Genomic DNA, 16,905 nt, shown 5'->3' with positions numbered 1-16,905 from the left:
GTAATCTTTAACTCTCAAAAATCTGTGTACAGTAGATCAACAAAATAGTGAAAAAAATCAAATTTTTTTTTGTAAAGCTTATCTAAGTCTTATAATGAATAATTAGAAAAAAAACTTACTCTGATTTTATTTTAAGAGTTTTAGTCAAACCCTGCAATAAGTTCTTAAAAGTTGTAAGTAGTAAATATGTTCTGTTCATAAAAACTTTATGTAGCCTTTTTCTTATACTGTTTGTCTTTAAAAAGTAGTTTTATATTTATTAGCTATGCAAAGTGATGTCTTTAATATTCAATGTAAAATACTTAAAAATGCTTCATTACTTTTATTCTTAATGTACATACCTACAAACTTGTTATATCTAGTGCCAAAACTTTGAACAGTTTATATAGTTTTAAACTTTGTGGTATTTATATCCAAAACTGCCTATTACCTAATCATCTTTTCGTTTTTAATGTAAAAAAAGTTATTATAAGTATTCAACTTTATAGTTAGTTTGTTTTTAGAGTTTAAATTACACTAACTAAATAAATTAAAGACCACTCAAAATAAGCAATGGAAAGCGGAACAGAATCTAATGAAGTAGCAGAACCTGATAATTCAATGGGGAATAAGGTATCCACAGTTTTCAACAATGTTATTCAGTCAAAGTTAGTTTTGTTTAAGTCAAATTGTTAAACTGCAGATTTTAATTTTTACTGATATTTAATAATACTATTTAGATTTCTTTTGAAATAAAAATGAATTAATAGTTTAAATTAGGAAGTATATTATATTACTTTAACATTTCTTATTTTAAGATGTACAAATCATTAATGTGTAATTCTTAAACCTACTTTTTTAGTACCAATAATAAATACTATTAAAAAAATTTTTGATAAAAAAAAACATAGTAAAATATTTTGAAGATATTTTATTGCGAACTTTTGATTTAATTTGAAGCATATTCACAGATAAATTATAGGCTATCTAACAGTTTTAAAGTATAAGAAAAAAATTTGAAAGGATTTTCTTATTTAAACTTTAGTTCATAGCTAATTATACAATAATGCTTTTAATTTATACATGAATTTTTAGACTATAAAAACAAAGAATAAATAACATACTATAGTTTTTTTATTAAAAGATTAGATTTTTTATCAAAACAACCAAATCAAACTTAAACTGTTTATTATAATGCAAATTGTTTTGTACAAAAATGTTTTTTGTATTTAACATTCATGAAATAGATATAACAAATTCTTAACTTAAAATTTTTGATCACTTAGCTTTACTAAGTAAAAAATTTTTTTAAGACAACCCCATTTTATTTAGAAAAAACTTAATTCTTTTTTTAGTATTTCATAACTTGAAATTTGAGTTTTAGAGCTTCATAAAATGAACTTGTAAAAAAGCAGATTTTGTGTTCAAGATTTCTTAATAAGTGTCTGTTTTAAAATTTAGCTTAATATATGTGTCTAGTTAAATAATGTTATTACTTTGTTTATTTTTTACATTGTCTACATTGTAAATTTTTGTTTTATAGTTTAGCTTTAGTTAAAAGTTTAAAATATTTGAAATAATTAAAGGCCTTTTTTAGAATATAGTTTGGAAATAAATTTATATACATAAGGATAAAATTGTAACTAACTATGAATAAGATATTTACAGTAATAAATTGTCAATTAAAAAACTGAGGTCTAAACGTTTCTATTGAAAGCTTTAAAAAAGTGTTAACATCTCAAAAGTTAATTAGAACAATCATATTTATTAAAATCGACTTTAATTAAAATAAAACAATACTGCAAAAGTATAAATATATTTTTTTATGTCAAAGTAATTTCTATTGGTATTTTCCTTCACTGTTGATTTTATAATTTTGAAGGTAACCAACATTAAATTAAGCAAAATTTCTTCAAATTGCCTTGGCTTAGGCCTATTGACTTAACTTCGTTGTAGGTAAAAAAAAACTGTTTTGTTTGTAGCTCTCTATTTTTTAATACTTCCAGCTTTGGGGCCATTTGAAGTAGTGTATTTTCTGCTTATATGATAACAATTTTCATTAATGTTCATGTCACTATAAAAGTTATATATTTAGAAACTTTTTGTTCTGATATATGATTTGTCTAATTTAACTGAATTTAAATTAAAATTGTTTACACGTTATTGCACTTTTTAAAGCTTTACAACTTTAAGATTTTCTGTTTGTGAATATAATAGCTTAAAAGTGAGAAAACTATTTGTTAATTTATATTTTTTGAATTTTTTTGTGTATGCATTTTAACAAGCTGAACCAAATTTTAGCGTATAATTCTAAAAGTTATCAGCTAGTTTTTTTAACTAATGTATTTTATTTGTAAAAAGTGAAATTTGTTTTGCCCAAACTCACAATTTTTTCATCATATAAAAATTTTAACTAGTTACTATCAAAAAAAAATCTAAGAAAACTATACTTAAAGTTTATGTAGATAGTTTTGTGTATTTCGTTTAAGAAACATTTTATAAAGTTTTCTTTTATATACTGAATGTATTTTGGTTATCTATATTAATACATGTGTTTTTATTAAATAAAAGTTTAAGAATATAATTTTTTTAAACAGAAAATTAAACTACAAATATAACAAGCCCTTATTATATATGTTTTCATAAACAAACAAGTTTTTTGTTTTGTTTGAAACCAGCTTAATATGAACTTTACTTATTTTAATTGTAAATTAAGTTAAGTCGAATTAATCTTTATATTTTAGTAGTCTAAAAGCATGAACAGCAAAATTTTTTTAAATGTTGTCAGGAAAGTGTTTTGATATAAAAAAAGTTTTGTTTACTTTGTATTGTTCTAGTTTGTCATTGTTAAGTGTATTAACAATAATAAAAGTAAACAAAGCAATTTTGTAAGATTAAAGTTTTGTTTTGTAAAGTCTTTAAACAAAAAGGTGTGCTCCACCAATACAAAAATAAAATGTACAAATACAAAATGTAATTAAATTTTATTAAGTGTTGCAGTCGACCAAACTCGTAATATTTTATCGTACTTTTTAGTAGTTTTTATTTCTCATTTTATAAGTTTTGTTTCTTCTTAATCAAGTTTAATCAACTAAAATTTTAGATAATTCAAAACTTTCGAGCAAAATATAATCTCAGTATTTAAATTTACTAATTTTTTCGTTTTATCATTTTTACTTTATTGTGTAGTTTTAATCCATGCTACAAACTTATATTATTTATTTTTCTATTATTTTTTACAATTTTTATCCAGTGTATTGTACTTTAAAAGTTTGTTTTGGTTAATTTGTTATTTTTGAACTCTTTAACTTACAACAAATTTTCAAAAAGTAAGTTTCAAATTAAATTATATAATGCTCTTAAAAAGTTATAAAAATTTTTCGATTGTTACTACGTTTATTTTTTTTTTCATATAATCATAATGTTTATTAATATTCACGTGGGTAAATTTAAAGCAAATGTTAAGCTTTTTAACTTTCTCAAAAAAAAACATTGCAATATTGTGAAAAATAACACATTTCGAATAAGAACTGAGTTGAGATTAGTATTGTTAGAAAAATTATATTTAAATTAATTTCTAAACACAAACAATTCAGAATAGCAAGCATAAAAGGAATAATAACGAGCTATGGTTTTAATGTGTCCATTGGTGCATTAGTTTGGCTTTGTGGAAGCATGGGCTTGAGTTTTCTTTGGATAATTATTGGTAAGTTTGTTTTAATTCAAGTATTTGTTATTATAAATTTTATTAACATAACGTTGTTTTGTATTATTCATTCATTGCTCAGCTCATAATAAAAAAATGCATTTTTTACTAATACAGTGCGTTATCTATGACTTATTTTGTAAAACAAAAAAAAAAAAAAAATTTATTTTATGACATTTCAATTAAAATTATTTTATACTTTGTTCAAAATTTCAATTATGTACATCTAAAATTTTAATTTTTTTCTTTGAATATTCTTTTAAGCTTTATAAAAATAATTTTGACTTGCATGATACACTAAAAATATGCTGAAAAATATTTAAGTATTAAGTTTTTTTCATTTAAATATACATGTAAATAAATAAGCAAATATATAAGTATTATAAAATTTATATAAATTTATTTATTTTGAAAAATATATAGTTACGTTTTAAATTAAACCTTCTTAATATTGCTAATTCAGTTTTATATTAGAGTTGACGTCATACTATAAATCAAGTGAATCCTCAGGGATTTGTACTGTATATTTATTAAACACTGATTTCTGTTTATGCAAACTTATTGCTGTTTAGAGTAGAGTTTTGATTTTTTGTTGAAAATATTAATCAAATTATTTAGATATTTTTTTGAGTATTATTTTAATAATTTTAAAACGCAGGAACCGTTTCGTATCAGTACACAGCTCAAAACTACCTTAAAAAGAAGGAAAAAAGCCAAGTAAGTTTTAGTTTTAGCATATACAATAGTTTAGCAGCACTAGCGTTGCTAATCAAAGGTTGATACCAATGTTAATACACATTTTGTTAAATTTTAATTGTATGCAAGTTAAATTATGTACATAAAAGCATGTTCTGTATTGTAAACTTTTAGTTGGTGAGAATGGCGAACGAAAACAAGGAACAACTTGTGGATGCAGTTAGATCGCTTCACGAGCAAAACAACACCTCGCTACCTTCATGGGTAATAAACATTTATTCTGTAATAAGGGCTTATTTAAAACTAATCTGCCACCTTTCAATTTTTTTATTTAGTTACAGTATTTGTTTATTTTGTAGTAAACAAGTTGTACTTTTAACAGTAGTATTATTATTAATAGTATTTAATAAATAAAATTTAAATTACAGCTGTGCAATCTTATGAAACACAAAAAAGATTGTTAAGTACTTTTTTTCAACGTATATCGTTTCACTTAAAAGTATGCGTTAAATTAAATTTATCAATTTTATTGTGTAAATTATGCTTTTTTAAAATCAAACGCCTAAGTGTGCAAAAGTTAATTTATGTTACTAGATATACTTTCCCGACGTAGAGCGAGCGGAATGGATCAACAGAATAATCAAGCAGCTGTGGCCCAGCATACAGGGCTACTTCAAATCCATCATTAGTGAAAGTGTGAGTTCGCATTTTGTTAATGAGAGTTTGCATTTGTCTGTATAACTTCTCACCGGTAACCTTGTTGCTGTTTTGTACTATCTTTTAGTTGCTCTGAAACTATTTTAAAACGCAACAAAATAATATGTTTAAAGTGTTTATTTCTTTTTAAAAACATTTTTTATGTTTAAAGGTATTTAATTTTTATAGTTAACAACGTAACGTTTTTTAAGAGAAGTTGCAGAGCTAAATCTGTTTAAATTACTTAAATGCGTTGAGTAAAACTTTGCAAATATAAAGTTTATTGTTTTTTATTGTTCGTTGTTTTATTAAAGTTTTATGATTTAAAAACAATATGACTTTTATAAGCGTGTTTTCAAAACTCTGTTTATAATATTGTTTCATTGTTTTTATTCCAAGAACAATGCATTTATTAATAATGCGTTAAATTTCATTACTTAAAATGCGTGATGTTACGAACAAGAGTTGTTTTATTCTAGACATGATTATTTTAAATTATTTTATAAAAGCTTTGTTTAAAAATAGTTCTAACTTCAATATCAAAATAGTTTAAGTCTCTCACATTTAATATTTGAACCATTTAAAGCAGGGATGGCAATATGCTGACAGTCACGTCAATTTATTCGACTTGTTTTAAAAACCAGTCTATACTAATAAGTTATTTTGATAAACGTTTATTTTTTTCTATTATAAACATTTAGTTGTGAATAATCCATGTTGCTAGTTTAGTATTAATTTTGTTGTACTTGGCTGTGAAACAAAAAAAGAGTTGTTTAAGATTTAAAATAAAAGTCGATATCTAACAAATCGGCTTTTATACGAATGATCAAGCTGCCACCTCTGGCCCATCAACTAGAAAAACTGCCCATGTTTGTTGTAAAGTCTCGTTTTATAAAAAGCTTAATACCAATTTTGATAAGTACCAAACTTTGAATTCTACGTCGGTTTGTGCAATATACATAACATAGAAACGTCGTTAGCTTTGAATAAATCAAATCACTTTTTGGAATTTTTGTTATCATACTCTATCGAACTCGTTCAGTTTTGGGTCTTTTATCAGGAAAAACCATTGAAAAACGATTATTCTAAGCATTTATAAACAAGTATGCAAACTTTCAGGTGGAACCGTCCATAAGAAGTTCCTCAGCGATGCTGTCCTCGTTCAAGTTCACCGACATGGACTTGGGAAGCGTCACGCCTGAGATAGTCGGCATCAAAGTCTACAGCGAGGAACAAACGAGGCATGACGAGATCGTCATGGACATGCAAATCACGTTGGTTGTGTAAAAATATAAATTTATAAAAAAGAGTTAGTTGCTAACTTCAAAGGTTTACTTACTTTGAATTTTTTTTCACACCAAATTGTTTTTATTTTTTCATAGTTTTGAATATTTAGTTGAAGTACGGCAGTGTAAGAGAATTGGGTAGTAAAAATAGAATAACTTATAAATTTATTTATTTTATGATTTTGTCAAACAAGTAATCACCATATTATCTTTTATGCTGATCATACTGAAACTATTATTAATTTTAAAATTAGTGTATTTAAATTTAACATTTGAATATAGTGGTTGTAATTTCATGCCAATATATACTTGTGTTTATCTTTGGTATAGAATATAATCATTAAAAGTATTATACTTGCCGCAAGTTTTTCGTACTTAATTAGATTATTTACAGTTATCTTTAAGAAATTCACAAAACAATATAATTTAATTTTTAATTTTTAAAATGACCGAATGAAATATTTTAAATTAATCTTATCAGCTTACACAAAGTGCTTTACTCACCCTGTAAAAAATAGCCAAAAAACTTAAGTAATTACAACAATTATCCACAGCTTTTCATCAAACTGCAACTTCGGCATATCGGTGAACAACTACCTGTCGGCTGGTTTGTGCGATTTGTACTTCAGCGGTTTGATGCGAGTTGAAATGTCACCTCTCATCAGCCAGTCCCCATTCGTGGGTGCCGTCGCTGTCTCGTTCGTCAACGACCCCGTAAGTTGTTTTGTAAATATTTTGAAAATTTCTATTTTTTTTGTAGCTTGTCGAAAATTATGAATAATATTTAGTGATTTGGTTTCGTTTGATAATGACTTTTTAACTTTCAATTGTATGTTGTGACTTAATTTACTTTTTTATCTACTAGTTCTGCATAATTTATATAAAGTTTATAGTTTTAAAAAATATCAAAGTTTTATTAATAAGTTCATTTATATTTGATAAAATATAAGTGCCATGTTTTCCGTTTTTAAGTATATTTATATTTAGAAGCCACGGCCAAATAGTTAGAATTCATTAATCACGTGACTTGCTTGCTTCAGTGACTTTATAATACTTCCCGCCTCAAACATATATGCAATATTTTTTGTCAAATCGTCTTCAAATTATGTATTTAAAGTTAATTTATCTTTCAGATCATCATCTTGTTTATAGTCATGCGTGTTTAAATTTCAAGTATGTACATTTATAGAATAATTTCTACCGGAGTTATCTTTTTTTTTTATATAACAATTAAAAATGAGAACATAAAAATTAACTGTTAGGTATTTTACAAAGTCAATTTTTAATACTTTTTTAAAGAAAATCATTGAGTACTTAAACTGTATATAACTGTTAAAGATGTAAGGTGTTTTTGTTCTAGTTGGTATATAAATGTATTTTTCTTTATAACTAATGTGTTATATTTAATAAATAATGTGTTATATTTGTTAATTTTCAAAAAATTGATACAATCTAATATATGTGTTGTATTAAACTATAAGTTTATTGTACTAATTTTTAAACACTCAAATATTGTTTTAATAAAAAATTGAGAAAATCTTTAACCACTAATAAAGTCTTATTGAAGGAGATATTTTTTACATTTATGTTATAAGTTTTGAAACTAAATTATTTTATTTAACGTAAGTTAAAAAGAAAGACTTTAACAAAATATGTGTAATTTTTAGTACAACATGTTCTCACTGTATCATTTTAAATGATTGTAAGCTCAATTAAATTCTTATGTGGTTGAAACACGTGTTTTTTAAGTATTTATATACGCGTCTTTAAATTAAAGCTTTAAGTTGTTTTCAACATAAAATCTGCATTTCTTATTAACCACTGTATTTGCAAATTATTGTTTTTCTTTGATATACTGCTTGAATAATCTTCTTTTATATTTTAACAAAAAAATTGTAAGTTATGTCACCATCCTTTTAAAATAGTATTATAATTTTTACAACCAAATCAACTTTTAAAAAATGTACATCAGTCTCTATAGGTAAGATAAACATTTTGAATTTTTTTAATAATGGTTACTTAATTTAACAGGTAAGATCTAAAGTATATGCGTTCTAAACGATAAAGTTTTAAAAGTTACTGTAGAATTTACATTTATAATTTTCAAAAATTTAGTTTTTGTACTCGATGCAATTTAAACAAACTACTTGCATACAGCTTGTGTGAAAGTTAGTTTTTTGTCGTTAAACTTTATAAGAAAAAACTACTTTTTGTACACACTTGTAAAAATGTTGCAAAACAATAAAATGTTCTACAGCATAAACTCACTGTTAAATATAAACGCGCTTTACATCCCAATATAAAACGTATTAAAACTTTTGCAATCGTAGCATTTTTTTCCACTATTTTTAATTTTTGAATAGTTTATTTTCATAACTTATAGTTAAAACACCAATCTACAGGATATAAAACCATTTTTTTTTAAATTTTAATCAGTTTTGATAGATATTTAAATACTGATTTTATGTGCAATGAAGTGGTGTGTTAACGTTTTCTAATACACATAGTTAAACTACGAGAGAAACAAACATTTTCGAAATGCCAACAGTTTGTATTTAATTCATCGCACCATAAAATAAATACAACCGCATCATCACAATTATATTTTCCTACAAATTACATTAAATGTTAAAAGAAAAAAGATTTCAACCTGAAGGAGACTGCTAATATTTATTGTTTAATAGTTTATTTACATAAGTACAGACTATAACTTAGTTTATACTGCAAGTAAAAACTTTAAAAAAACTTTTATTGAGATGTTAAAAATCTGTTTTATTCAGCTGAATGGTATTTTAGTACATTTAAGACACGTGGTTAAACTTTAACTAGAACATAACATTTCACCATTTTTTATTAAACTTACTCTTAATATTAAATTTATGTTTAAATTTATAAACTCAGTTTAATATTGAGTTCAATGTTGAAATATTCGCAGAAAATCGACTTCAATTTTGCTATATTTAAATACTGGTTTTATTTGCAATAAACGGTATGTTAGCATATATAAAAGTATTCCAATACACAAATAAGACTACAACTAAAACAAACTTTTCTGTATTCGAGCATTTTTATTTTGTTATAATATATTTTTTTAATTTTTGCAGAAAATCGACTTCAACCTGACGGAGCTGGCCAACATGTTCGACTTTCCCGTATTCGACGGGTTGCTTCGCGGGGGAATAACCGAAAGCGTGAGGGGAATCATGGTGTTTCCGGAGAAGTACGTGGTCAAAATGGTGGAAGGAGTGGACATATCAGCGCTGAAGTACCCCATGCCCGAGGTTTGTCGATAATCCGAGTTTCTGGTAGTGAAGTCGCTTGGCGTATAAATTCGCATTTTAATTTACTTCACGGTAGATTTATCTTGTTTAAAGTTTAAAAAACCTTTGTTTTATTTTAGCTTAAAAGTAAAGCTTTATTATGCAGTTTATGATAAGATTAGTTAAGAAAAAGATTATAAATGTGTTTATTACAAGTTATATTTGTAGTTTTTTTTTTCATTTTTTTATAACTGTTGATCTAGATTAAAAAAATATACATAAACCAAATGGTACTTACAATAGCTGACAAGTATAAAGTTTTAACTAGCCGTATATCACCGCTTTAATTTTACCTTGGTTTAGTAAGACTTAAATATGATAAACTATACAAAAAGTTTAAATTTCAACACTTTAATTACTTAAAATACTAAAATGTTCTCTTGTTGAGAAGATATTTTTACATTTAATAACATCTTATAGATGTCTAAAACTGATATAAAATATATAATAAATATTTAAACTAAATAGAGAAAAGTTCCTGAAAATATAGCCAAAAGCGTGTGCCCTGACTCGTGTGTATAAAATAACTTTCACAATACTGTACTTTTTTACAATACTTGTTTTGAATTTTAAGTAGAGGTAAAATATTACATATAATAAAACAACTCATCTACAAGGTAAATTTCGTTAGGTCTTTTAAATTATCTAATTAATTTAAACTTAACTCAAAAACAGGGTGTTCTGAGAATCCATGTATTAGAAGCGAGAAATTTAGTGGCAAAAGACAAAAACTTGTTCAAAAAAAACACAAGCGATCCTTATGTAGTTGTTAAAGGTACTACCTTTTTATGTTTATAATCATAAATATGTCTACCTTTAAATAGTTTCATAATTAAAAAAAAGAAGATAAATAACCATTATTCTTAAATTGTTAGTTTATTCTCGATATTTTCTTTATTTATGCTAACAGTTATTCAAATGTTGCAATTTTTTTTTAGGGAAAAAAATACTACCTATTAATTAAAAAAAAAATTATCTTAATATTTAAGTATTTTTCTATTTAAAGTTTATCTTTTTGTTTAAATAGTTTTCTTTTATTAGTTTACTCAACAGTGGGACGCGAGTTCAAAAAGCGAACTGCGACTATCAGCGAGCAGCTCAACCCTGCTTGGAACGACGAAGTTTATGACGTCATAATACAAGACTTGTGGCACTCCAGCGTTGAAATTTCCGTTTTCGACGATGACAAACTCAATCCGGATGATTTGCTTGGAAAGTTTGTGTTTTATTGCTTGTTAGAAAGTTAAGACTAATTAAAACTGTGATAGTGAAGTTTAGTCATGAAAAGTTTAAGTTGTTGAACAAAAACTGGGTAAAACATTTTGATTAACTTGGATAAAACATTAATACATCAGGATTGTCATACACTTCGGCTAGTTAAAAATTTCTGAAAAAAATAGTTTAATTTTTTTTGGCAAAACTCAGAGTAGTTTGTTAGAACTTAGATAATGTTAAGTTAATTCAGTTTTCAAAAACACTTTATTATTTTTTTGTTGACTTGTGTTCTACCAGTAAATTCTTCTCAGTTTTATATTAATGATTTTAACTATTAAGTAAATTTTTCTTCCTTGTAGCTAGCTCTACTTTTATAAAACATTAAAAAATTTCAACTGAGTGCAAAGATTACGACTTATTGTGATAACTTCATCATTTTAAGTTGAAAATTAGAGTTTGTCTTACAAAATTATTATTGCTTATAACATTATAGTTTAAGTTTGAACAAAAAATATTAAAACACTAAGTATGTAAAATATCAGAGAACTTAAATTATTTTTTTGTAAAATATTTGAATCTGAGTACTGTTCTAAAAAAAAAAATAACCATACTTACTTCAATCATTTATATAAAATTTTATAATTTAATGTTTTAGTTAATGAGGTATTAAAGCTTTTCCAAAGGTATGCATTATAATGTTTTGTAAACATAAAGTTTCAAACACATGTGTTCAATGTTCATTGTACAGTCATACAAAATCTTAGTGATTTTTAAGTAGAATATAAGTATATGGAGCCAAATAAGCACAAAATTTTTTAAATAATTTTTGTTAAACTCAGACTGACCAAGTTATTTTCTAGTGACTTCAGCGTTTTTGGTCACTCAGACTAGTTAGTTTGCCTAAAAGACCCTGAAACATTTAACCTAGTTTCAACAGTTTATAGTTAGTAAAATAAAGTTTAAAACAAAGCTTTTCTTCTTAAAGTCTTCAATTTATCATAAATGACTAAATTAATTTTGTCTAGAAGTTAAACTTAGCGAGTTCTGTATAACAAACAGGTAGCTGTGAAAAATATTACTTTGATACCCAGTTATAACTTAATACTATTTTTAGATATTCGTATCAATCATTTCATAGACATGTATAAAAAACGCTGCATTTGTTAATTTGAAATTTAAATTAACATTAAATGTTAATGTATATTAGTTTAACCAGACTCTTAGCTGCTGCAATTTTTTATATTTTTGTAATAAGAATGGTGCCATTTAACAATATACTCTTGGTTTAAAAAATGTTCATTTTACTACATTTTTAAAAAGCTTTAATTAAATACTTGTTTACCAGAGCTTCAATAGCAGTGAAATCGGTGTATGAAAAAGGAATTGTAGATGATGTAAGTTAATTGTTGATAACTTCATACATAAGTATTATTACGTAATAGTACGTCGTAAACAGCATTTCACTTTTGTTTTATAATTAGTTCATTGTTTCAACGCAATGTACGTTTTTGTTTCCCAAACAAAATTGTTTTCGTTTGTAATCTCGTGTTTAAAATTAAAAACAAAGCAGGCAATGCTCTGTTTTTACAGTTTAGTAGCTTAATTTTACGTAAATTAATTTTAATTGAATTAATGAAGCATTTTAGAGCGTAATTATAAATAATGTACATGTCTTATAAACTTTATTTACTTGTACTTTATTACACTTTTATTATATATTAGTAGTTCTACAAATTATATCTTACAAGGTTTTACAGTAAATGATATTTGATTATGTGACTGCTTTTTATGAATACAGATAACTTGATAATTTTGATATGATATTTATATTCTTTTTTGCTAACGTTTTATAAATAATTTAGTGGATAGAATTATCAGAAGTGCAGCATGGAAGCATACACATGAAATTTGAATGGATGAACTTATCTGATAACAGCCAACATATTGAAAATGTATGTGTTCAAATATTTTATTTCTGCAATATAACGTAGAGTAATTTTAAATAGTTTTAACTATGATTTATTCAAAATTTCGTTCAGTTTTTAATTGTTTTATGTTTAAATACTTTTGTATCTACAAATTTATGTATAAAACAAATTGATATACTCTAAGTTTAAAGTTGTTTATTGTAATTTAAATTGCTCCTAGTTGTAAAGCTCTCTGTTGTTTTGCCAGTGTGATGTGAGTAACTTATAATACTTTTAAATATTATTTAAGCCCATTTTTTTAATATACAGGCGGTACAGTTAAGTTCGAAAAATGTAAACACCAGCTCAACTCTACTGTCAATATATGTTGACCAAGCTATTGGTTTACCTGTGAGTTTACTTTATATTTAAAAAAAATATAGAAAAAAGTTTGTATTCAAATTAAAGTATTAATAACAGTTATGTTACTGAAATAAGTCTTATTTCTTGTAAATCTTAAAACTTAATATAAGGAATTTTTTTTTGTTTATACTAAACTGTCAAGTATAATGTTATTAATAATGTATCTATGAGGCTTAGTTAGATTAAATATATATAAATTAACTTTTTTTTTCAGTCAAAAAGTAAAGACAGCCTAACATCCAACGTTCACTTAAAAGCAACTGTTCCTGGACAAAAGGATCCTTTTAAAACTAAAGTTTGTTTTGTTACCAATTTATTAAGTAAAGCTATTTTGTTAAATTTATTCTTAAAGTGTATTTTTAAAAGAATTTCGTAAAAACTATGAAGTTTGCTTTTAAACATGTTAAAATCCAAAATAATATGTTTTTTACACATTACTCAATTTTTTTTTTGCACTTCATTAACGTATAAATTTAGCTTACAAATGTACAAAAACTTTATTTGGACAAAAAGGTCCGTTTAAAACTAAAATTAGTTTTGTTTTCAGTTTATTAAGTAAAGCTATTTTGTTCTTAAAGTATATTTTAATGGTAAAAAAAAGTTTGCTTTAAAAAGCAAGTTATAATCAAAGAACGATGTGTTTCTTACACATTACTCATTTTTCTTGCACTGCGTTAACGTTTTTGTACAAAACCAATTGACTATTACTAACACTTTTTTGTAACACGCTGGTTAACAGTTTTTATAATATAAACAATTGATATGAACCAGTGATGACGTGTGTGTCGTCATTAGGTGCGGAGCAAATAAAATGCTTTGTTTATTTACTTTTATTATTGCTTAATTGTTATTCTTATATTTTAAATGTTTCTGCGATTCAAACAAAAGCTGCATCGATAAATATAACATTTTGAGGTGCTTTAAAATGCTGTGTACCCCAATGTCATCACCCCCTGCTATGAATTTTTTATATAACAAAATTTGTTAGTCCTATAAACTTAGAGGATGTTAAAATAACTTATATTAAAGTTTTAATCTACTTTTTTTTAGTTGGTTAACTTCAGCAATCCAATTTGGGAGGAACGTTTCATGTTGTTGATACAAAATCCACGAAACGGGAGAGTTCGTTTTGAGGTACTGCTGAATTTTATACAAGCATTTTTGACTAATTATTCTTGTTTTTATTATTTTTTTATTTTAAGACAGTAAATTTGAACGAAAAATTTTTAAAGTAAAAGCTGAATTAATAACTACTTAAACATGATTAAGGTTAAAAACAAGTTTTGCGAACTTGAAGAACTAAGGTTAAGAAGTATAAACGAATTGGTAAGAGCAATACAAAAGTTTCAAACTTAGTTTGCACTTTTTTGTGGTATATACTTTGAAGCAAGTTAAAGTATATGACTTGTTTGTTTGTTTTTGATACTTTTGAAGATGTTGTTTTCAAGGATGTTTTTGTTTCAAATTTTAAAATTTTCGCATCAAATTTTAGGTTGAACCAGAGTCTTATGAGGTGAGAAAAATATGCAGCTAGCAATAAAAACACACAATAGTTTTTAACATATTTTTATTTTGAGCATTGATAATAGTGAGATATTATTAAACTCATTCTATAACATAACATGCAAGCCTGTTAAAAACTTTTGTGTTAACAAATTATTCATTCCTGGTGTAATTAACCTTTGTTTAGTTTAAGCGTTAAGTTTAACAGCAATTTACGTTTATAATTTATTTAATTATATTAAACTTTAAGTTTTCCTTTTTTCAATTTTGTTTATAAAAATTTAAATAGCTAATAGAGTAAAAATGGAAAGTAAATGTGTACAAAAGTCAGTCTACTAAATAATTCTAACTTAAAAAGTTTTTTTTTAATTACTTTTACCTTAAGCTAAAAAACAACTTTAGCAGTTTTAATAGTACAATTTGATTAATTTATAATATACATATACAAAGTTTTCATATTACATTATTAAGTGTTAATCTAACAAATTTACAAATTTAAATTATAAATTTCTAAGGGTTTATTAACCATGTATAAAGTTAATTATATGTGGAAATGCATGTAGCATATTATAATTTGTAAATATGAATAATTTGTTATCCATAATTTGTTTGTAAAGCGTAGTATGTCACCTAATATAACTTTATCTTAAAGCTTAATTAACTTAATTAACTAAATAACTAGAAACTAACTTTGTCCTAACTAAAATTTTCGAACTGTACTGATGTTCAACTTAGATAGATCATAAATTTCATTTAACTTACATAGTACACTACTATTAACTCCACTGCTTATATAAAAGGCTTACTAACAAAATTTCTTTTTGTTTTCTCTGTGTTTAGATCAAGATCAAAAGTAACAAAAAGCTTCAACTAATAAAAAGAACTCTCAAGCACAATGTAAGTGATGAAGGTAAAGAAATCACTAAACAGGCAACTGATCTTTGCACCTTGATTTACTTTTTATTGTAAAAGTTATATTCTCTAATATTTTATATGATTAAATCAAACAGTTATATCAGTATTAAGATCGAGTTAGCCTATTAAAATTAAGAATGCTGTAAATTATAAGAAATGTTGATTTTGAAATTGAGAAAAATTTAGAAATGTTAAAACTGTGTCTGATCAAAATTAGTAAATAAAGTCAAAGTATTTACTTGTACCCAAAATAAGCATGCACAGTCTGAAATTATTTATTAAACACTAACAACTGAAATGATAATAAATTGACGTTGAAACAGTTGCTTATGCCACTTAGTATTTAATTTTTTGTTAGGGCTGTCATTAATAACTTAATACTTGTAGAAGTCATTATTTCCAAAAATATTATAAGTATTTACGCGAATTATGAAATAAATTCTTCTTTATTTGAACACATAGATTATTTCAAGACCAAAAAAATATTTACATTTGATAAAAATTTTTGGTGTATATCAGCCTAAGAACTTAATTTTTAAAACAATTTAAATTTTATAGAAAAATATCTACGTTTACAGAAAAGTATCTAAGGCCTGTAATCTTTTTTATGAGACTTATACAGTAATTTAAACTTTAGTTGTGCTTTATTTTCCATAACCAAAATTTAATACATTTAATAACTGTAGATTAAGAAATTAAACTAGGTTATGCATTATTCCATTGATAGATTATGATTTCATACCTAAGTTATAAAATATGATTTTTTAACTGTATGGTTGTATTAACTATCTAACTAAATTTTAAAATTAATTGCGATGAACTTATAAGCAGATTATTAAAAATAATTCTTTAATAGCTACGATTGAGATTTAACTCATAAAACCAGAAAAAAAAAGTTTAGATTGATTAAAGCTTATTTTTAGGGAGGTGTTGATTTAAAACCAAGTAAAATAAGTTAGCTAAAGTGTAAAACAAAAAAAAAATATCAAAAAACAATAAAACCATTAGTGTAAAAAATTGTTTTGTTTTTAAGTTTGCAATTTTTAAAACTAATTAATTTTAAATCAGAAAAAGTTTTTAATTTAAAAATATTCAAAAAACGTTTTTTGTGATCTAACTGTAAATTCTAAGTACTATTGTGTTAATTAAATGTTGTCAACTTTAAATTATGTTCTACTTGACGTTGTGTATTCACGAATTTTTTATTTTTATTATAACAAAGTTTAACATGTTTAGTTTTTATAACAATAAATAAGACG

The 16,905-nt window shown here is 24.6% G+C and overlaps 1 protein-coding gene across 2 annotated transcripts in view; it reads left to right on the top strand.

Moving 5' to 3' along the window:
* Window positions 1–507: 507 nt before the first annotated feature.
* The window catches only part of LOC145835667 (extended synaptotagmin-2-like), a 30,202-nt gene continuing 13,804 nt past the window's right edge, over window positions 508–16,905 (top strand). The window contains exons 1-16 of one of the 2 annotated variants that reach the window (XM_082943356.1): window positions 508–647; window positions 3,576–3,685; window positions 4,344–4,402; window positions 4,556–4,645; window positions 4,976–5,077; window positions 6,197–6,351; window positions 6,918–7,077; window positions 9,468–9,644; window positions 10,359–10,458; window positions 10,737–10,899; window positions 12,244–12,292; window positions 12,761–12,850; window positions 13,136–13,216; window positions 13,443–13,523; window positions 14,279–14,362; window positions 14,721–14,741. In XM_082943356.1, coding sequence (XP_082799482.1) covers window positions 553–647; window positions 3,576–3,685; window positions 4,344–4,402; window positions 4,556–4,645; window positions 4,976–5,077; window positions 6,197–6,351; window positions 6,918–7,077; window positions 9,468–9,644; window positions 10,359–10,458; window positions 10,737–10,899; window positions 12,244–12,292; window positions 12,761–12,850; window positions 13,136–13,216; window positions 13,443–13,523; window positions 14,279–14,362; window positions 14,721–14,741 — 1,617 coding nt within the window. In that variant the 5' untranslated portion in view covers window positions 508–552. The remainder of the gene's footprint in view (window positions 648–3,575; window positions 3,686–4,343; window positions 4,403–4,555; window positions 4,646–4,975; window positions 5,078–6,196; window positions 6,352–6,917; window positions 7,078–9,467; window positions 9,645–10,358; window positions 10,459–10,736; window positions 10,900–12,243; window positions 12,293–12,760; window positions 12,851–13,135; window positions 13,217–13,442; window positions 13,524–14,278; window positions 14,363–14,720; window positions 14,742–16,905) is intronic. The other variant, XM_082943357.1, reaches the window with a different exon arrangement.

This window comes from Thalia democratica, chromosome 5 (genome assembly GCF_965202585.1).
Source record: "Thalia democratica chromosome 5, ktThaDemo2.hap1.1, whole genome shotgun sequence".
NCBI lineage: Eukaryota > Metazoa > Chordata > Thaliacea > Salpida > Salpidae > Thalia > Thalia democratica.
This window is presented reverse-complemented; position numbering and strand designations above follow the sequence as displayed.